General features: G+C 37.0%; 2 protein-coding genes across 2 annotated transcripts; one reads left to right on the forward strand and one right to left on the reverse strand.

Moving 5' to 3' along the window:
• The first annotated feature begins 1,195 nt into the window (after positions 1–1,195).
• styk1a (serine/threonine/tyrosine kinase 1a) lies at positions 1,196–10,916 on the forward strand. The gene is made up of 10 exons (XM_081375818.1): positions 1,196–1,329; positions 2,349–2,401; positions 4,626–4,838; positions 5,144–5,374; positions 6,309–6,490; positions 7,621–7,701; positions 8,006–8,220; positions 8,313–8,353; positions 8,509–8,605; positions 10,439–10,916. Exons 2-10 carry the CDS (start codon positions 2,350–2,352, stop codon positions 10,632–10,634), a joined length of 1,308 nt encoding a protein of 435 aa, XP_081231944.1. The 5' UTR covers positions 1,196–1,329; position 2,349; the 3' UTR covers positions 10,635–10,916.
• Positions 10,917–13,676: 2,760 nt separating this feature from the next.
• On the reverse strand, positions 13,677–22,803 carry slc2a3a (solute carrier family 2 member 3a; the record flags this gene model as incomplete). Its single annotated transcript, XM_081376515.1, has 10 exons — positions 13,677–14,027; positions 14,504–14,707; positions 14,826–14,924; positions 15,010–15,114; positions 16,182–16,369; positions 18,178–18,340; positions 18,686–18,926; positions 20,754–20,914; positions 21,744–21,842; positions 22,798–22,803. The coding sequence occupies 10 exons, from the start codon at positions 22,801–22,803 to the stop codon at positions 13,677–13,679; spliced, it is 1,617 nt and encodes a 538-aa protein (XP_081232641.1).
• Positions 22,804–22,931: the final 128 nt, after the last annotated feature.

Genomic DNA, 22,931 nt, shown 5'->3' on the forward strand with positions numbered 1-22,931 from the left:
ACTAACATTACGCTCCGGAGACAAGTACCGCATCGTCGGTTCGAGGACAGGTCCGGGGTCGAGGGCGAAGCAGAGGAGGTCGTTCAAGAGTGCGGGCAACCAGGGTCCGAGGAAGTAGTTTTTGCCTTGTTTGCCTTCGCTGACTGCATATTCAGGTGCTTTGAATTTTGAATGCTCTTTCTCTGCCATAATTTTACTCTTCGTAGGTTCCGCGCCTCTCTTGCACTACTCAAATCAAACGGGTGCGCGCGCATATGGGCAGATCTAGCAACAGCCATGGTTGCGAGAGTGAGTGACAGTCGCCCCAAACCAATCAATTGTTTCGTCCCGAATGGAAATAATGAGCTGTGTTTATTGCAGATTAAAAGGTCTACAGTCACTCAATTTTATACTCTCTTTTTCAGAGCACTTACATTTTTTAATTATGTATTGGTATATAAAGACAGTTTAAACAAATTTGAAAAAAAAAGTTTTTTACAAAAATCCTACCTACCCTACCTTTAAAGTTTTTAAACGGCCCCTTAGTTTGGTTATCATTATTTCCTGTTGTCTTTGTTCACGTTTCGCGCCGCTTGTTTGTTACCATGGATATTCATTTAATCATCACAGCTGTTCGTATTTGAGTTTGTTATCAGTGTACAAGTTCCTTTGTTTCCTCAGTTCTTGGTCGGTTGTTGTTTCTGTCTAGAGCACACTGTTGCACAGGCTTGAATTTATTTTATCATTAAATCACTTAGTATTTGAAACCTGTTTGACTCATTGTCATCTTTGGATCTTCATATTGTAACAGAAAATAATGATAAGTGCATGAGAATGAAAACCATACTGACAGTTCGTGACAATAGTAGTACGCCGTAACATTTTGGAGTGCGTTTGACAGGAAAATACTATTTCAGTCTTTCTACTTCAAAATTTCACATTTAATTCAATGTGTTATACTTGTTCTTTGTAATTAATTGTGAAATGTAATAGCAAGTGTATTTAAACATTCCTTGAAAGAAATCATACTCTCTACAATAGTTAAAAAAAATAGTTTAAAAACATTTTACAAGACACCATATCATAAGCTGTCTATGGTACAGTGATATATGGCAGAAACTCAGGTGAAGGCGGAGCTTACAGAAACAGCTGTAGGAGGTAGGTGTGGCAGCAAGAATTTAAGCAATTGACTCACAACACAATGAACAACACTTATAGAACACAAAGAGATAGGACAGAGAAGATACTTTGGGAATAAAACACGGCAAAAACAGCCTCTGACAAGAAGGAAATTACCAAGTTTGGAAAATGAGAAATAGTTGCATTATTCTTCACACACAGAGATGACATGTAAGTTCATTTTTGTGTTTATAATATATATTAATATGCATACATTATATTACAATATACTGCATTATATATATATATATATGTGTGAAAACTTAGAACTCAAAAGAGTTAGAGGATTGACTGGTCAGTAAATTAAGCTTATCTACATTTTCACTGGTCTAATTCTAGAGCAGTTATACCAAGAATTAAAATTCACTTTATCCAGAGCTCACATTCACTCTTGTGTGTGATTGAATTTGTGGTGCGTCTGTGATGTAAAGACAGTAATGCAGAGGAACAGGTTGAGTGACAGTCTGGTAGTTTAATACGCAAGCTCAAATGCCACAGAAAGAATGTCCTGACAAAGGATGATAATTAGTGTTCAAGGCATGACCTCGTCACAATGTTTTTAAAAAAAAAAAAATACTGTACAGGTACATACATTGGTGTTCTGCATGTCTCTGGCAGTTTTATCTTGAGAAATTCAAAGCTTTTATTGATCACAAATTTCATTGTTGTGATGACCAGTTTTGATCTTTTTTTTCTTCATGCTAGTGTTATGCAAAAGCTTCATACTGTCATGATTTAATTATAACACATATTTAGCTGCTTATCAAATAAGATGGCACTTCATAACTGATTATATATTTCAAGCTGAATAAATGTCAGATAAGTCCAAATTAACCAAATTTAGCTTTAAGACTTATATTAAAAAGCATTGTGAAAACATACAAATGACTTGCTCACTATACAGTATACTAATGTACAACATTTTCAGCAAAACATGCAGCAAACCACATGGGTAATCAATGTTGAACATTTACAGTCTAGTTGTATGTCAAAGAGAGTTGCCAAACTGCAGACATGCACTGCCTGATTATGCCAGAGATGTTTTCCTTACACTCATAAAACCCATAAGCTGATGCATGTGAATAGTGTTGCACTTCAATTGCTGGATATCAGTTTACATATAGTGTTTTGAAGTTGGAGCTTTGCCATATCTCATTAATGGTAGTAATATGTATGTTTTCTTTTTACAGTATGTCTATTTCAACCAACACAACATTTCCATGCATACCAGGCTCTCTCTGTGGTAAGTGATGTGCTAGATGCAATTTATTAGTTTTAGTCTCTCTCTGTACACTACCATTCAAAAGTTTAGTGGCAGTAAGATTTAAAAGTAAAATTAAAAAAAGGGTGGGGAAAGCTTTCTTACCAGCAGCCCAAAAAGACGTAGAATTGTAGCTAGTCATTCAAAAAAAGAAAGAGGTAAAGGGTTCTGAAAAGTTGCTAATCTAGCAACAAAGTTGGCAAGACTGGACAGGAGCTCATTTTACCGCAGAGAGTAAAAGACAGACAAAGAAGACAACAGCGTTGTGGGGGCCTGAAAACGGGTATAAAGGTGCACTGTGTAATTTTTAACGGCATCTAGTGGTGAGGTTACAAATAGCAACCAACAGAAGTTACAGTGGCCGACGGGAAAAGATGTCGTCGTCTGAGACAGCAGAGAGTAGCCAGTTAAGCAATGAGGTTTCTTTACAAAGATAACTAAAGAAATTATGTTTACTTAAAGGAGCAAGCTGACTTTTTGGGACTTTAGCTTATTCACTGTATCCCCCAGAATTAGATAAGTCACTCCGCAGAAGTAGCAGTGCTTCGCCTTCTGAGAATATAGTTCCCAGTATGTATACGGTTAGAAGATGGCTGTGTCTCATGTGACCTTGTTATTTGTACACGCTGTGACTATACAAATCACAACATGTAAATAGGGAAATGTTGGCGTTATTTTGTCACTTATTGGGAGCAGTATGCTAGCTGGAGCCGTTTACCTCCAGTGTTTGTGCTAAGCTAGGCTAGCGATGGGTGCGTCAGACAGAGTTACGGCACGCACGGAGATGAGAAGGGTATGTCTGGACTTAGCTAACTCTGGGGGATACGGTGAATAAGCTAAAGTCCCAAAAAGTCGGCGTGTTCCTTTAATTATTCAGTAAAACGATATGTTATTGCGAATATTATTGTAACTTGTTCATCATGGTGTCAGTGTTTTATTCGCTGACTTTAGCTAGCTTCTTTGCACGAAGAACAACATAGTGACGAAACGCACTCTGTAGAGCAGTTTGTCCGTTTAGGGCCACTGTAGAAACATGTCGGCGCATTTCAATGTAAGCGGACCTGTGGTGTACGTAGATATAAATGGCTCATTCTAAGGTAATAAAAACATAACGGTTCATTATGAAAGGTTTATACACCACTGAAAACATAGTTATGTATATGATCTTGAGTATATGATATTATGTATTATGATATATTCTGTCAACAGATCCTCCTAAATATTACACAATGCAGCTTTAAAAGTACAATATTTTGAAAATGATAGTATTATCGTCTCCGTAAACTACAAAAACGCGAATTTGTGAAAAGAGTGATGTCACGTGCATGAGTATTATGTGTTCAGTCTATAGCCGCATAGTGTTTCTTTACAAAGTGACATAGCCTGGCATGCATAATGCAGTGTCGTTTTCATGAATTCATGTGAATGGGGATTGTTTTCACTATATACTGTGCGTGAAAAACGCAAATGAAAAACCTTTCCGTATTGAGATTGTTGTCATGTAAATGTACCCGATGTGTCACAGCCATCTTTCAGAAAGGGACTAGAATGATCTAAGGGGCCGTTTCCATGCCATTTTCAACTAAAGGCAGAAAACTTTATGTATTTTGCCGATTCATTTACATAACAACAGTGTTTTAGGGGAGTGAAAATGCAAACTGTTGAAAACAGGTTTCAAAGTTCAAGTTTTGAAACCGATACTGTTATTGTCTCTGTGTACACTACAAAAACATGAATTTGTGAAAACAGTGACGTGTTCAGTCTATAGGCGCGTAGTGTTTCTTTACAAAGTGACCTCGCCAACTACTGGCCTGGCATGCACAATACAGTGTTTTTATTTGTTTTCGTGGATTTGTGTCAATGGGGATCGTTTTGACAACGTTGTCATCTATACGTGAAAAAACAAAAGAAAAACTTTTCTAGTACTTTTTGTAGTACATCATTGTCGCGTAAACATACCCTTAAACTGGAGCTTTAAAAACCTCATCATTCACGCCAGTGCAGCTGCAAACAATGAGGAGTGAGCACTGTGATGTCATTGGTGTAGAGCAAGTGGGAGGAATCTAAACCAATCAAGCTTGAGAGGGTGATCAGGTGTCCAATTACATGACACACCTTCAACTCTATCTGTGACCAAAACATGCCAGCACATAACACAAATAAAATTCAGCTTTCTAATCCTATTGTGTTTGTATTTTCCTTGCAGAGGTACTTTTTTATGAAGTGGAACTGATCGTCATTCCAGTGCTATTTCTCGTGGCCTTTCTTGCCACGCTGATCATTTTGTTAGTGCTCAAATGCTCCTATAAGCCATCACATCTTTATGGACACCACAGAAATGAAAAAGATGACACACAACACCATCATAACACATTCAGCCACCGTAACAGCAACAGACGGCACCTGCAAGGCATTGATGGTAGCTACGGCATCTGACTTTGTTACACACACCAAATACTCCAGTCGTTGTATTCTGTTTATTTAAAGGTTTTCAGTTTCATGCATGCTCGCAATGTTTATTTATAAGCCTTCCTGGCCATGCAGGATCGCTGTCTTTATTTAAAGGGCTTTCCCTTTATGAGTGATCGCAATGTTTATTAATAGGTTATCTAGTTCATTAATTATCAAAGTGTTTATATAAAGGTCTTTCACACAAGTCGTAATATACACCAAATTCTTTTAACAATTTTTTTTATCTCTTAATCTTTTGATTTACAACAACAGCTCCGGCAGAGCTGAACCCAATGGAACATGAGATTATTCCCATGACAGCCCAACCTCACCATGACATGCAGAATTCCCAGCCTGCAGTACCTCAGGACACCACTGTGAGGCATCCGGGCACTTTCCAGATGGTCTCTCCACTCGCCCCCACCTTCTCAGTGAAACAGGACAACTTTACGTTGCACAGAGCTGTCATGGACAGCCAGCCAGTCACTTTACGAATGCTTAAAGGTAAGGTTGGATCAGTGTTATTCTAATATAATTTATAGTATGGATTCATATTTTTAGTTTTCATTCCAATTTTAGTTTAGGGTTTAGTCATTTTATATTTGAAATCAATTTTTATTAGTTGTCCAGCTATGTCTGTCTGATCTGACCTTTAATTTTTTTATAACTTAGTCTCAGTCATCTCCCTAGTAGTCAGGACACTGATCATGGGGTCGGTCATTCACTCCCTGAAAAAAGTCCCACAATGCACCATGAAAACCATGGAGCATCGATGCTCACTATATTTAGAATGTTGCTGGTTTGATTCTCTAAATTGGATTGGATAGGTAGGTAGATAGATGGACAGAGAGATAGGTGGATAGATGGACAGAGAGATAGGTGGATAGATAGACAGAGAGGTAGATGGATAGATGGACAGAGAGATAGGTGGATAGATGGACAGAGAGATGGATGGATAGATGGACAGAGAGATAGATAGATAGATAGATAGATAGATAGATAGATAGATAGATAGATAGATAGATAGATAGATAGATAGATAGATAGATAGATAGATAGATAGATAGATAGATAGATAGATAGATAGATAGATAGATAGATTGACAGAGAGACAGATATGTAAATAGATAGATGGACAGAGAGATATATGGATAGATGGACAGAGAAATAGATATATAGAGAGATGGATGGATGGACAGATAGATAGAAACATGGACAGAGAGATAGATGGACAGAGAGAGAGATAGATAGATAGATAGATAGATAGATAGATAGATAGATAGATAGATAGATAGATAGATAGATAGATAGATAGATAGATAGATAGATAGATAGATAGATAGATAGATAGATAGATAGATAGATAGATAGATAGTTTATGTATTGCAGTTCATAAACTGAACAATCTTACTTTCTACTCCAATTTTTCCCCATACAGAATCAGCCAATGCCAGAGAGATCCAGTCCTTTCTGGGGTTTTCCCACTTCCTTTCAGAGTTGGGATCGCATCCATCGCTGCCTAAAGTACTGGGGGTGGAGACTGTGCGCACACCCTTGACAATTGTGGTAGAACAGCTGGAACACGGAGACCTGCTGAGCTTCCTGTGGAGGTGCAGACAGGTACAGACTCAGTAATGCTGTATTTTCAGTCTTGCAGGGGGAAAAGACGAAACTAGATTTCAGATGGCTAAATATGTCATAAACTGGCTTAACAAGTTTAGGTTTCTTTCCTGTTTGACATATTTCCTTTTGAAACAGGAATTTAGGTGTGAAAGGGGACTAATCCCTGTTTAGTTCACATCACAGACATGAACTGATACTATTTCAATAATAAAAAAACAAATGGTATTGTGGAAGGAATATTCTTATCCTAAAGTTAATTGTATTGGACACAAATTCAAGATGATATCTGTTTTCCTAAAAAAGAAAGAACAACGTTTTGATTTCATTTGATAATTATAAAATAATAAAATAATGTTTTTTAAGTGCTTGTATATTTATAATATTTTAAATTATTTAATTGTGTTTCGGCTTTTAAATTACCATGTCTGTTAGCGTGTATGCAGAATCTTTATAGACACGTTTTATATATAAATAAATATATAAAATTTACACTACTATACAAAAGTTTGGGGTCAGCAAGATTAATAATTTTATTCAGCAAGGATGCATTAAATTGATCAAAAGTGACTGTCATTTAAAATTGTACAAAAAAAAAATCATGACCATTTATCAGTTTCCGTAAAAATAAAAAAATCAGCTAAACTGTTTTCAATATTGATAGTAAAAAATGTTTCTTGAGCACCAAATAAGGATATTAGAAAGATTTCTGAAGGATCATGTGACACTGAAGATTGGAGTAATGATGCTTTTCCATCACAGGAACAATATTACTGTTTTTACTGTATTTTTAATAAAATGAATGCAGCCTTGGTGAACATGAGACTTCTTTTAAAAATATAAAAATATTATACCGACCCCAAACTATAAATTACCTCAAATCTAACAGACCTGATTTAAAAGCCACAAAATTTTGATAGATAACCATGACATGTCTTGCAATTACTGTAAAATATTGACATTTAACTCTCTGAATGCATTGATCAGTTAGAGGCTAGAGGTCACCTGCGAATGAATGATGTAGAGGTTGTGTCATTACTGATGATCTCATTTGTAATGGATTGATTAAAAGTCAAACTGTAAGTTTAAACCTCACCTTTGTTTTGACTGACTGTAACCCTCTTTCACAGGACCACACAGATCAGGCAGCACCGTGTGACATGACTGAAAAACGAATCTTTACCATGGGCGCTCAGATTGGATCTGCTCTGGTTAGATAACAAATCAGCTTGCAAGATACACTGTATACAATCATATTGACAAGTCATGAAAGCCTGCCAATGTAAATGAATGAATGGAGAGTTTTTATGAGCCACTCAATGCATGCTTTCAGTTCATACTGTGCCAACTTCATAAATCAAAACGAGCCCTTTACTTTGTTTGACTCTGGCATGCATTAATCATGGACAGTCATGAGCACTGGAGCATTTATGATTTTACAATGTAAAATAAATATATTGTCACACCCAAGATCAAATGTTCTTGTTCTGACACAAACCGGCCTTGAAATTCCAGGAGTATCTTCATAGTAAGAATTACATCCATGGCAATGTGAGGGCTCAAAGTGTCCTGGTCGGTCGGGACCTGTCGGTCAAGCTGTGGGGTTTGGGTCCGGCATATCGCAGGCAAATGAGTGGAGGCTCTATAAAAGATGTGGAAGATATGGAAATGAGAAAGTGGCAAGCGCCAGAGGTGTTGGGACAGCAACCTCTCCAGCAAAGCAGTGACATGTGAGTTTACTTTCAGTCAATGTTTTCTCAATCAATGTTTCTCAGTCAATGTTATCTTTACATTGTATTCATTTCTATTTAATCCTCCATAGATGGTCCTTTGGCATTTTGCTCTATGAGATGGTGACTTTAGGTGAGTGTGCCTGTCATTCAATAAGACAAAAATCACTCTTATTAAAAGAGAAAGCTACAGCTGCATGGTTGTAGTTGGGTTCCACTTCTGTGGAAAAAAATAACCAAATTGGTTCAGTTGTCTAAAGATTTTTACCTCTTTATTTCTAAACTCAGGAGATCCCCCCTTTCCCAACATCATGGCCAGCGAACTTCTGCAGCATTTACAGAGAGAGAACACAATAACCAAACCCCCCAACTGCTCCAATACACTGTACGTCACTTTACTCTCACACATAAGCAATTTTATGTAAAAAGCGTAAAGGTTACATCATAGACTTCTACTGTTTTTAGATAAAGCTAATTATAAATACGATAGACTCACCCTAACCATGCAAACACTACCCCTAATATTATTATTAAATTCTATAGGCTATTTTATACTATAGGATACCTCTCCACACACATACAGATTCCTTTAACTCTAGAGTTTAAGAAGAAATCTCCACAATGCCTCCCAAAGTCTGATATTAAAAGTCAAATATATCATTATGAACTTAAATATTTCTCATCAAATTCCCAAATTAATGGTCCACATCAATTTTGTTGCTCCATACAAATATACTGTATATGTAAACAATTGTGTAATTTCTTCTAAGACATTTCAGGACAAAACATCTAAAACTATAACATCTATTAAAGGGATAGTTCACCCAAAAAGTACAATTGTTTTCATTTACTCACCCCCAAGTTGTTCCAAACCTGTATGAATTTCTTCTGCTGAACACAAAAGACAATATTTTAAAGAATATGGGTAACCAAAGAGTTGATGGGTCCCAATGACTTGCATAGTAAGGATAATAAAAAAATGACTGCCATGGGGCCAATCAACTGTTTGGTTACCGACTTTCTTCAAAATATCTTACTTTGAGTTTAGCAGAAGAAAGAAATTGATACAGGTTTGGAACAACTTGGGGGTGAGTAAATGATGAGAGAATACTTTTTTTGGGTGAACTATCCCTTTAAAGGGATAGTTCACTTTGAAATAAATTTTTGATATGTTTTAGCTTACCTCAAGGCCATCCAAGATGTAGGTGTCTTTGTTTCCGCAGTAGTTTCAATTTTGATATTTTTAGGTCAAACCGTTCTTGTCTGTCAGCCATATAATGCAGGTCGATGGTCACTGTTTCAAAACACAAGCACAGATTCCAAATTAAAACAATTCCCCATCGTCCAAATGAAACAATTCCCCATCATAAGTACACATTGATGGCCTAAGACACGAAACGAGCGGTTTGTGTGAGAAAATGAACAGTATCGTTGTTATCTCTTGAAAACAACACACGTCCAAATGATCTGACGGTGCGGGCGGGTATAGATATATTCATAGATGTCGCCTTGGCTACTGCAGTTCATTGGAACGAAACCGTAGCCAAGCGTCATCTAGTGTATACATCTATACCCGCGCGCGGGCGGGTATAGATGTATACACTAGATGTCGCCTTCACTACTGCAGTTCATTGGAACGAAACCGTAGCCAAGGCGACATCGATGACTATATCTATGCCCGGCCGCGCCGTCAGATCATTTGGACGTGTGTTGTTTTCAAGAGATAACAACGTATTTCCCAGTGAAACGGAATATTGAACAGAGGGCAGGGTTTTACTCTAGCGCTCCTCCTCTCCATCTCTGCTCATAGCAGACTAACGGTTTGAGGGGAGTGGTTAAGCGTTGCCCAAACCAATTCCTCAAACCTACGTCATCAGAGAAGGTCCTCCAATGCAGAGGGGAGGGGCATTTTCAGATTTTGATTAAAGATTACCATGGTAAAATTTTTTTTTTAAAAATATTTTCTTGCACGGATTAATTGTTCACCACAAGACTAGTAATATGCGCTAACAAAGTAAATAGGGTCAATTTTGATTTCATGGGGACTTTAAGTCTCCTGAGAGGGACTCGCTATAAAAACAACAACTTCTGAGCCTGAGCAACATTTTCTATATTAAATCAGACACTGTCTAAACTGTAAACGTATTAGTCAACACTAATCTATTTTATTCTGATGGCCACTATAATATGAACTAACAAAGTAACATTTGTTCTCTAGATATTCTATTATCGAGTCCTGCTGTCGATGGAAACCAAAGAAGCGAGTCTTATTGGCTGATCTGATCAGAAAGCTCCAATCAGGAGAGAGAAGCGCCAATGATCAGGCAGTGCTGCGAGTGTCTGAGCCTCTGGACATGGAGAAATACATGCATGAAGCGGGCTATGGAGACTCCTTCAACTATGCTGCCGTCTAAAGTTCATATTATGTGTCACTCATCAACAGTGACAGATAGTGACAGTGACACACCTCTGTCAAATTTAAAGAACACCATAATCTTATAAAGCCTGTGTTATCCAGGACGTTACATTGGATAAAGGCATAAAGCTTAATTGTAACGCAAATGAGAAGATAAATTGTATGCACAAGTTGGTAGATTGTGTCATACACATATGCATAAAAATGCAGCGACAAAAGGTCGAATGTAAAATGTGTTAGCAGCATAATGAATTCATCAAATTAAATTTACTCCAGAGTGTAAAAAAAAATATATATATATATTGATCGGTATTCCTCTAATTCAAATAATAAGGTTTTAAGTTATATTATTGATATATTTATTGGTAACCGGAGAGTTTTTGCATTGTAATGATGTATATATTTAAAATACACTATTTATTAATGTTATTTTTATTAAGTTTTGTCATCATTAGTGCACCTTCATAATGGTCACCGGCTTAAAAATACTGTCAACAGTTTGGTTTTCCACTTACTTGAACATCTTGAAGCCTGGGAGATTGCAGAGGTTATATAATAACCCTTCAATAATTTGGATTTTATCTGTATTTTGTCTAAATATGAAAGTTTCTCTTACCTGTAGTCAGAGCCATAGCCTGTAGTTAACCAGGAGCAGGCTTGATGACTCATTATTAGAGTGATCTGATTGGCTTCAAAGGTCACCTTTGATTATGATTGGTTAGTCTATTTACGCGGACTGATGCAAACGGATGCAAATGACCCTGCCTAATTTTGATATCCACTTTTTCCCTTGTAACCTGATTTGAAAGGGGTCCGTGAACCTTCGGACAATTTATCTGAAGATACAGTCCGAAAGAAATATAAATACTGATTATGTACATCTGTTATGCACATTATAAGTCTGCACATTGGTAAATATGATGTAGCCTGTATCCACTGATCTATATAGAATGACATTAATAGCATTACTCTTGCCTCGGAGAAAACAACACGGGCGACAGTTTTGCATATAAATTTATACTTATAGGGCTTGAATTACAACCTGTGGGCAGTTTTTCTACATCCTTTTGTGAACGTCGTTTTACACTTTAAAGTGCCGTCGGAGCTACCAATCTCTGTATAACGGGCGTTGGAGCCCTCTACTGGTAGGGAATCGTAAGATGGCCGCTCGAACACTTCCGGTGGGTTCACTAAAACCAGTTTAGAACGTCATGAGCTATCCAGTCATTATATAGATCAGTGGATCCTTTTAACTGCATTTAGGAAACAGGCGAACAAAGTAATTTAGACTATTTATTCACAAAATAATACAACAACTGTACAGTACCACTCATGATTTTGATACACATTCAGGAAAAGCCACCATAAAATATACAAATGTCAAAACAACCTTTCTGTTTAGCAGACACTCCTTTTGACTTGCAATTACATCGATTACACCATTCAGCACAGAAATATTAACTTAGGTATTTACAGGGTGATGCTCTTCTAACTCTGTACAGTAAGCAACTATGTGTTGTGTACATTATGCACAGTAAAGGTACAGTATGTGAAAGGCATTAACAGTTATCATGATGGTTGAATTAGTTAAGTGTTAGAAGAGGGCTGGCTCAATGTAAAGCTGCTCTGGACCACTAGAATAACAACCGCAGTGCACTACTGCCAGAGGAATGTTGTCTTTCTTACACTTTTTTTGTTTTGTTTGTTTTGTTTGTTTCTCTCTGTGCAACACATACGTGATCACAAGACACGGAAACGGGAAAAAGCAGTTCTTCATATTACCCCTGGCCAATAAAGGTGCTTATTAATAAATACTTTCACATTGAATATCTAGACAAAAAAAGCAACACGTAAGCGATGGCAGCATAAAGCATCTATCAATTCGACTTACATGACAGAAATTATTGACAAAGTAAAAAATAAATGTATAAATAAATACTGTATATGCTCTCTTGGAAAGGGAATCAAACAAAGTGTCGGAAAGTGCATGACTACAGTCAGACATTTATTTAAATCAAGTGAGACTTCTCTCACTACTCTGTCAAACCTCAAAGTGAGTCAGTGCAGCACATATGTAACGCTGGTACACTAAAACAGGAAATTCAATAGCATTATTAATGGTCAATCTAGTAAACTTCCTCCCTGATCGCATCATTTGCTAAAAATCTTCATCGTAGATATCTGAAATGTGGACATGTCTGGTTATTGATGCCGTATACAGTAAGTATATACAGTATAATTTATTGAACACTGGTCGGTCCTTTTGCGTCCTCTACAATGCAACCATTACTGTGATTTTAGATGAATGAGTGACTTCTTTATCTGAAGAGTTTTTTTCTTTAAATGTATTATTTTTGGCAGTAAACTAGCGATTTTATTCTTGGCATAAGCTTTATTAGCTAAGCACTTCCTATAAATATAAATATTTTAATTAATCTTCTAATTAAATAGATGTTTTAAGTGTTTTGGATAAATGGTAGTAGTGATTAGAAGTAATGAAAATGTATCCTATCTGTGTATACATTATATATTATACAAAATGAACATCGTCAGTGCAAAAACCTTTAGATTATGATGATCACCAACTATCATTCCAGGGAAAAACACTTTGGTTTTTCTAAAAGCAAGAAATTGAGGTTTGACAGTTAAAAATGGTGAGCGAATTATGTAAAAATTCCCTTTTTCAGTTTCATTTGATATAGCAAACTGTCATATTTGATAATTCACATTAAAACTGCACTAAAAACTCACAAACAGGAATAAATGAGCAATAAAAGGATAAAACCCTTAAAACTAATCAATATTGCACCAAACCATCAATTGTCAAACTACACAATAATATAAGCTCATGTGCTATGAACTTCTCATATCCTTTCAAAATCTAGCTAGGTGATCTGTGACATTCCACTGTGGTTCTGTTCTTAATCTGTTTACCCTAAATAATCTCTTTCCAGTAAATAACCTCTAATATGATATTTCTATCTTCAGTGATACATGTCATGGCTTTAATCATATTTAGCTATATAGTTACACCATTTTTTTAGATGGCGGAATTATTTTTCTCCTCTTTACTAGAATCTACCAGTGGCTGGGTAACTGAGCTACGTTTTTCTTCCACCTTTGCGGCATCATTTGAGCTGGACCCCTTTTCTGTGGAAGATTTGGAAGCTTTCACCAACGGGACTTTCTCTTTGACCGGAGAGGCGGGAAGTGCGACGACTCTGCCTGCCTCCTCCACAGAGGTGGAAGCCGGAGGCGGAGACCCACTAAAACCACAGGCGATCTCATCGAAAGTTCGCCCTTTGGTCTCTGGAACTTTGAAGTACGTGAAGATGAAGAAGAAGATGAGGAGGATCATGAATATAATGAAGACGTATGGCCCGCACAGCTCCTGTAATTCACAAGCAATGAGAAGAAAAGTGAATTCTGATATTGTGCACACATTTTAACACAAAATAAGACTACAATAACCCAGTAGTCATGTGATAAAAATGTATTATAATAGGAAAATTATTTCAAAACCTTATTATAATGGGTTAGATTCAAGTTATTTTAAATTCAAGTTCAAATAATTTTTTATGTGAATGTTTAATTTGAAAGTTGGATTTCCATACAAAATTATTCATAGCTTTACTATAGTATTCATAGTATTGTAAAAAATTAAAGTAATAGCAATTGATTCTAATGGTAAAGTAAGCGATTTTTGAAAGATGCTGGATCGTACCAAGCTCCAAAACACACTTGTAGCCAATCAGGAGTAAAATCCTTTTGGGTAGGGACATGTTTGTTTTGGTGATTTCAAATATTAACAGTGTTTACCAGAAATCGCTTACTGCACCTTTAAATGTCAATCTAAATTAGACTCACCTCCAATTTAGGGAAGCTGACTCCCACAAGGAAGTTGGCTGTCCAGTTGGAGCATCCTGCAACGGCCATGGCAGCAGGACGTGGGCCCTGGGAGAACAGTTCTGCCACTATGAACCAGGGAATGGGTCCAGGGCCCATCTCGAACATGGCAACAAAGCAAAAGACTGCAGCAATGCTGAGGTAGCTTAGAGACTCAATGTCCTTCTGCTCAGGAACAAAGGTAAGAAAGTATGGGTATGACATTAACATTCCCATGATGGCCAGATATTAACAGGGCCTGTTTTGAATCTGTAGCAAAATGAAAACAGACAAAAGGACCCACCAATAAGAGAGCGATTGTCATGGCCAAGGCGCTGATGGCCATCCCACCCAAACCAATAAGGTGCAAAGTTCTCCGTCCCGCTCTCTCAACCAAGAATAGCTATGAATAGAATAAAATGGAAGTATTATCTCAAACACATCACAGTTACAGTACACATAGATTTCTCCCAAAGTGAAATACTTACAGATACTACAGTAAAGATGGTGTTAACTACTCCGGCTCCTATGGTGGCGTAAATGGGCTTAGTCACTCCGGCTGATTCAAAAATACCAGTTGAGTAATAAAATACCTTGGAGAAACAGGAAGAAAAGGCAAAATGGTTAACTAAAGAATGAAAAGTGACAGTAAAATGAGAACACAATTGCATATTAAACACATTCAAAACATATCTTTCATTTGAAAGCCACATTTTTCCATCTCAACAATATGTATTATATGCATTAATATTACGACACATGCTCTCAATGACGAATGCAGAAAAGTTAGTTCATGCGTTCATGACCTCAAGGCTAGATTATTGTAATGCTCTACTGGGTGGTTGCCCTGCACGCTTAATAAACAAACTCCAGCTGGTCCAAAACGTTCTTACTAGAACCAGGAAGTATGACCATATTAGCCCAGATCTGTCAACAATGCATTGGCTCCCTATTAAACATTGCATACATTTTAAAATCTTGCTAATTACTTACAAAGCACTAAATGGTTTAGCTCCTCAGTACTGGAGCGAGCTCTTAACACACTATAGTCCTTCATGTCTATTGCAATCTAAAAATTCTGGCCAGTTGATAATATACAAAGAATAACAAAATCAACTGCAGGGAGTAGATCTTTTTCCTATTTAGCAGAATTAGCACCCATATGCTGGAATAGTCTTCCTGGCCTTGTTCGGAAAGCAGACACACTGTGTCAGTTTAAATATAGACTAAAAACACATCTCTTTAACCTGGCATACACATAACAAATGATCAATTTCTATTATTCAATCCCCTGTGAAGGCCTCATCGACATGACAGTCATCAGCACAGATCCTCAGCAGAGACCACAAGAACCAGACAGGTCCTCCGCACAGACCCTATGGCCAGCTTTGGCTCCATACCAGCATGAAGAATTGATCTTCAAGCAAAAGGAACTGGATGAATTTTTGAATGCTACTGATCCCGATCTGAATTCTGACTTGTTGTGATGCAGCCTGAATCATAATCACACCATGTTCTTTCGTTGGCCAGAGGAGAACTGTCACACTAGAAATATAAAGTCAATTCCAGCACATTCCCTTTTGGGATATTCTGTACAATTTTTTTACATTCAAAATAGTAGGTAGTATGCAAATGCATTTAAGTAAATGGTGTCACTCACAGCATTGATGCCAGAGAGCTGCTGGGACAGATGCAGCATGACAGCGATGAGCAGGGGCTGGCGGTAAGCAGCAATGCGGAAGAGCTCTGGGATGGTCACCTTCTTCTCCATGGCCATCTTCGCACTCTCTTCCTTCATCTCCTGCATGTCCTTCCCAACATCCTCATAACCACGGAGACGCACCAGTGCTGAGGGACAATATAATGGAGGTTTGGTGACTTACCATAGAAATCTAATCTTTCTATTTATTCCTGTGATGGTAAAGCTGAATTTTCAGCAGCCATTATTCCAGTGTTCAGTGTTACATGATCCTACAGAAAGCATTCTAATATGATGATCTGATGCTCAGGAAACATTTCATATTATCAGTTTTGAAAACAGCTGCTTCATATTTTTGTGGAAACAATGACACAATTTTTTCAAGATTCTTCGATGAATAGTTCAAAAGATCAGCATTTGTTTGAAATAGAAGTCTTAATATTAATTCTAAACATTCTAAATGTTTCCATGCTGGATAAATTATAAATTATGATGCATAGTATGATATACACAAGGAAAAAAACAAATATATTATTCTAACCTGTTATTGACATTTAAAAAGTGAATTATATGTGTGTATTTTTTGACGATTTATAGGGGAAAAGGCAACCATTACATCATCAATGTCAAAGAAGATGCCAAAAGCTGCTGTTGGACTCTTGTCAAGATCAGGGACTCTTAAGGGCTCAAGCTTTTGATTCCTCTATAAGAAACAGTAAACCACAATACCAAAGTAGGGATTGTTTCTGCATCTTAATTTTTTACTGTCAGAAAACACTTGTTACCAGGCTAGTTTAGTGAGTCCGCTAGAATAGGTGCTGTGTCTTTTCTTCTTAGCAAGTAATAATGACCACTGATGACTTTCATTAAAATAAAACAAACTGTTTACTGAAGTTGTGTGCAGTATTATGCAGGGATGCAGTGCACACACATTGAAAACACTCTCTCACTAAGTATTATGGGTAATTCTAATTTATTCTTATACCTGAACAACATCATAAATGGCAATGGCACTGGTTCTATTATTATTGAAGACAATCAATTAAACATTCCATTATTACTATTTTTACTCTAATTCATTCATAACAATATGAGGTGAGAACATTAGATTCACAACAAATGATATCAATAAAGTTAATGAAAAAGTAAGGTCAGTATCTACTCCCAAAACAAAACAAAACATTGCAATGCCAGTTCTTCTAACATGAATTTTGAATTCAGAAAAGTGAATGAGTTATTCTCTAATAGTCTGCATCTTAAATGTTTTTTGGTAAACACATTACTGAATGTCCTAGAAAATGGTAGGTGGGACGTGGTAATGTTTTTACAATGTTGGGGAAATGATAAGTCATAATGGGAAGTCATAACAATGTTTGTGCAACATATATTAGTAAAACATGTTGTATTAATAATGTAATTAATAACTTAAATATATAGTGTGCCATTTCTGCGCAACCTAGCATAACAAAACATATTTGCAAAGACAGTGACAGGGTTCCTGAAGACTCTCCATTTGCCATTGGTTGCCAAACAGAATTTCCAAAAGCTGTGCAACAGTAGCTGGCATCTATTAGTCATTCATCTGGTGTAAAATGAATCATGTAGTAAATGTGACTATAACTCAGTTTTTTTCCCATCCTGCTCCAGTCGATGATGAGCTGTATATGTTATTTAATAAAGGGCTTCTGTTTAAGCAGATGTTTTAGCTCATTTTGTCACCAGCACATAATTAGCATTGAGTGGGAACACAAGGTTAAGTGCATTTGGCACAATACTACTCCCAAAGAAATGAATGCAGTTTAAAAATATTTTAAGCTCTATCGATTACTTCCACTGAGTAATATCTCGTTTGCTGAGATATTTAGTGCTGATAAAATTGTGCACATGTGGGGCGTTTTTCAAATAATTATGGCTGCAGCTCAGTGGAGATAAAGCTCATTTGTGATCTCTCTCGTACCTTTGCGGGCCTTTTCTTCCTCGTTGCGGTTAATGAGCAGAAAGCGAGGGCTCTCTGGACAGAACGGCAGCAGTATACACTGCAGGATGGCTGGTAGCACGGTTAGAGACAGAAGTAAAGGCCAAAGCTTTTGTGAACCCAGCAGACTCTCCAGACCAAAGATCTAGATGAAAAGGACACAATACAAAAAGTTGAAACATTTACAAGCATTACATTAAAACTGATAAATTAGGCTTGCAAACTGAAATATGAATTGGCAGATTCAACTATAAGGTTACTATAATGTAAAAGCATTGCTAATTAGACAGAATATTTCCTCAAGGATTTGGTGTGGCACAAACATAATGTATAATGAGGCCACAAAGCTCTTGAAATAATTTATACTTTTTTTCTTTTCTTATAAACCATCTGGTCATGACGCACAAAATAAAAAAAAATAAAAAAATTCCAGTCTCTTACTAATATGTAATATAGCAACAAATTAAATTGCTGACATAGAATGCTTTACCTGTGCAATTAAGATGCCCACCACAACACCAAGCTGGTGCAGGGTCCCGAACGCCCCACGGAGGGGAGTGGGCGACACTTCCCCAACATACATTGGAGTGAGACCAGTAAAGAGGCCACAGAACAGCCCGATAACCAGCCGACCGGCAATGACCATCTCATAGGAGTAGCAGAGAGTACACAGTCCCATGAGACTCCCACCAATCAGAGCCAAGATATTCACGAGGAACATTGAGTTGCGTCTGTAGACAGAAAAACAGGCAGACAGGGAGGGAGCTCAATTGAATTAGAAACGCTAATTCAACAGCAAATAGAGGAAATGAGAAAAATGACAGCAAGAAAGAGAGGACATGCACCCTTTTATTTTGTCATAATCTTTGTCTTTGGACGAATATGCCCTTTAGATTTTGTGTCATATTCATTCATTATATTACATTTTGCTCTGACTTAAATTAAATACTTTTAGTTGACAAAAATGTGCAAAATGACAGAATAAAACATGTCAAACTGTAGCAGACCAAACTCTGATGAAATATATATTTTTTTTTTCATGATGTCAGTTTGTTTTGATTTCTGTTCTTGGTTAATCTGTCAATTAGTTCAGTTCTGTCTTTGCTGCCCCCTGCCCGCCCGAGCTTAAAATTTTGTAATGTATGTTATACTCAATAAGTATTAGTTACTGTGTATTGTGTTGTGTATTCTTCATGTTTCAGACACTGTTATTACCATATTTTTCATCTCGGTTATCACTGACAAAACCAAACAATAGGCAAAACCAGGGAGGGTGACAGAGGAGGCCACAGAAAGAAAGCAGAAAAAGAACAATGGACACTGAGCACACATGAATGCTTGCCTTGAATGTGAATGTTCTGACAACACGGACAGGGTATAAGTAGACAGGAAGACAGAGGTCAATTCTTCTACTCTGAGTGACCTCATTTCATTAAACTGCTTTATTATTTATAAAGCATTTACTCTCCAGTTAAAGCACCATTGTGAGTAACTATGACATACTCTGCTTAGCATAACAACACAAATGGGTACACTAAACTTCTCTGTACATATTTCCTACGTATTTGCTACATGTATTGATTCAAATTAAACAGAGAAGACAAATGATGGAGATAATGTTGACTGGGAAATGTCAAACATTCATTCAAATCCACAATGCCAGCATTAGCGTCATGGTGCAGTGTAGTAGAAAAAATGTGTAAAGCACTAAGCCATGGCTCTGACCTCAATGTGTCTTTACCAGAGATTGTAAATCTATGAGTATTGACACGGAAGAAGTCACAAGGTTTAAATTTCTTTCTTTAGATTTAAAACCGTGCGCAGGACTTCAGAGCACAGGACTTCCACAAAAGATTTAAAGGGATAGTTCACTTTGAAATGAAATTTTGGTATGTTTTAGCTTATCTCAAGGGCATCCAAGATGTAGGTGTCTTTGTTACTGCAGTAGTTTCAATTTTGATATTTTTAGGTCAAACCGTTCTTGTCTGTCAGTCATATAATGCAGGTCTATGGTCACTGTCTCAAAGAGAAGTCCAAATTAAACAATTCCCCATCGTAAGTACACATTGATGGCCTAAGACACGAAACGAGCGGTTTGTGTAAAAAACGAACAGTATTTATATCGTTTTTACCTCTTGTAAAGTGCGAGAGATCACTTCCGGTGCTTTCCGGCGCTTGCGCAGACTAAGCCAGCGCCCTCAGATCACTTGGACGTGGTTATGTACAAGAGGTAAAAACGATATAAATACTGTTCTTTTTCTCACACAAACCGCTCGTTTCATGTCTTAGGCCATCAATGTGTACTTACAATGGGGAATTGTTTAATTTGGACTTCTCTGTGCATGCTCTTTGAGGTGGTGACCATAGACCTGCATTATATGACTGACAGACAAGAACGGTTTGACCTAAAAATTGAAACTACTGCGGAAACAAAGACACCTACATCTTGGATACCCTTGAGGTAAGCTAAAACATACCAAAATTTTATTTCAAAGTGGACTACCCTTTAAATCGGTCAACATTTGCTATATCAAGCAAGTGGATGAATTTCCACTTACCTTCCAAATTTGTTGGCTATGACACCGACACTGAATGATCCTATCATTCCACCCACGCTAAAGATGGCCACAGCAAAACTCCACACAATGGTGCACATGCCCGGTTTGATGGGCTCCCCGTAACGCTCCATCCATGTGGCGTTGAAGAACTCCCGCAATTTCTAAGAGGTTAAAAGGTTCCAATTTAAATGGTCAATGCATAATTCTCATTTTATACTTTTCGTATTTATGAATACTCCAAATAAAATGATATGAATGATGAATAAGTACACTACTGTTTAAAAGGGGGGTTCATGCTACACATTTTGTTCCTTTGACTTCCATTAAAACATTTGCGTCAGACTGGAAACGCAAGCTCATGCGAAAAGTTTGACTGCAATCAATAGTTCACGTTCAGTGAACTCTGACCTGTCCAATTAGCAGAATTCGTGTGACCAGTAAAGATCTATACGTCACGGCGTGACCTCTTGGCTGAATTAAAAGAACGCATATGTTTTCAGTAAAATCGAGTAGATTGTATATTATTAAATTTTGAATGTATTACTATTTATGTTGAATTCATGTTCATAAAAAGACGCAGCAGAGTGTGATGTCATATCAAGACCGTTACAGTGTCTCACCCAAGCAGCATTTATTTGAGAAAAAATTACAGTACAAATTGTAATATTGTGAAATATTACAACTATCTAAATATAATTTAAAATGTAATTTATTTCTGTGATGTTAAAGCTGAATTTTCAGCTTCATTACTCCAGTCTTCAGTGTCACATGATCCTCCAGAAATCATTCTAATATCGAATGTCGATTTGGTGATCAAGAAACATTTATATTTTATTATCAATGTTAGAAACAGTTGTGCTGCTTAATATGTTTGTGGAAGCTGGGATAAATTTTTTCAGGATTCTTTGATAAATAAACTTTAAAACGACTGTGTAGGTGTGTTTGAACATTTGATAGGTACTATACACACACATACACACACTCACTAACCTGTTCTGGTGCATTGATGACTCCTGTGTTGTAGCCAAACTGCAGGGAGCCAATTACAGCCGTTGACAAAGAAAACAGAAGGTAGCATGTTACCTGCTTCTGTAAAACATAAGAGGACAATCAGGCTAGTTGATCACCATTTTAGTTTGACTATTTTTTTATTTTCCCTTTTTTTATTTTGACCACCAACTGATTGACACCAATCACACAAATATCTTACAAAAACACAAAATTATGCATACATTTATAAAACATTTTAACAACATTATAAGACGTCATTTTAATCTAGCTTTTTCTTGTGTTGTGTGTTGCTTTAAAGTCCTAGTTTACAGGCTATTAACCACATTCTTTCATTAACATTTGCTGGACTGATTTCTTCTAAGAGAATGTAGACACTGCGCACCGCTTAAAGTGATGTAGTAAATAATGGGACGTAAATAAGGCAGCAGCAAACAACATAATAAAGAGCTCATCTTAATCATCACAAATCAGCCATGTCCTAAAACGCCCTGCCTTCAGCTGTAAGACAACACTGCGAATACACATTCCAGGTTTCTAGGGCAGCAGTGCTGACACTGTGAATTTTGAAGGGCTGTGTGATGCTGAGATGTCAGACATTCAACACAGATGACCTTAATCCAACAGAAATTGGACTACATCAAAAGGGGTTCATAGTATTTACCATAAACTGTATAAATACAATGGTGGACCAAGGATATAAGGCTGCAGGTCGATTCTTTGTTGCAGGGCTTTTCTTGCACAGCATTTGACCTTATCTAAGCAATACCAGCTAGATGCAATTGTCTGAAAGAAATTAGATTGAAATTGTAGATCAATAGCATCATTTCCTTTTAATCGGATCCCATTATTCCTATAGCTCGCTCTCCCTCTCTTCCGCACTCATAAAAAATACTCTCAAGTCACGATGACTCAGTGAAATACGTTTCAAAACAAATGTCATCTGACAAATGCATTCTGAGTCAAACGCTCAATTTGGAAATGTATTAAAGGGTTAGTTCACCCAAAAATGTTATTTCTGTCATTAATTACTCACCCTCATGTCGTTCCAAACCAGTAAGACTTTTGGTCATCTTCAGAACACAGATTAAGATCTGTGTGATGAAATCTGAGAGCTTTCTGTCCCTCCATTGACACGCAACTACCACTTTGATGCTTCAAAAGTTCATA

This window comes from Scardinius erythrophthalmus (genome assembly GCF_964197995.2).
Source record: "Scardinius erythrophthalmus genome assembly, chromosome: 10".
Classification (NCBI taxonomy): Eukaryota; Metazoa; Chordata; class Actinopteri; order Cypriniformes; family Leuciscidae; genus Scardinius; species Scardinius erythrophthalmus.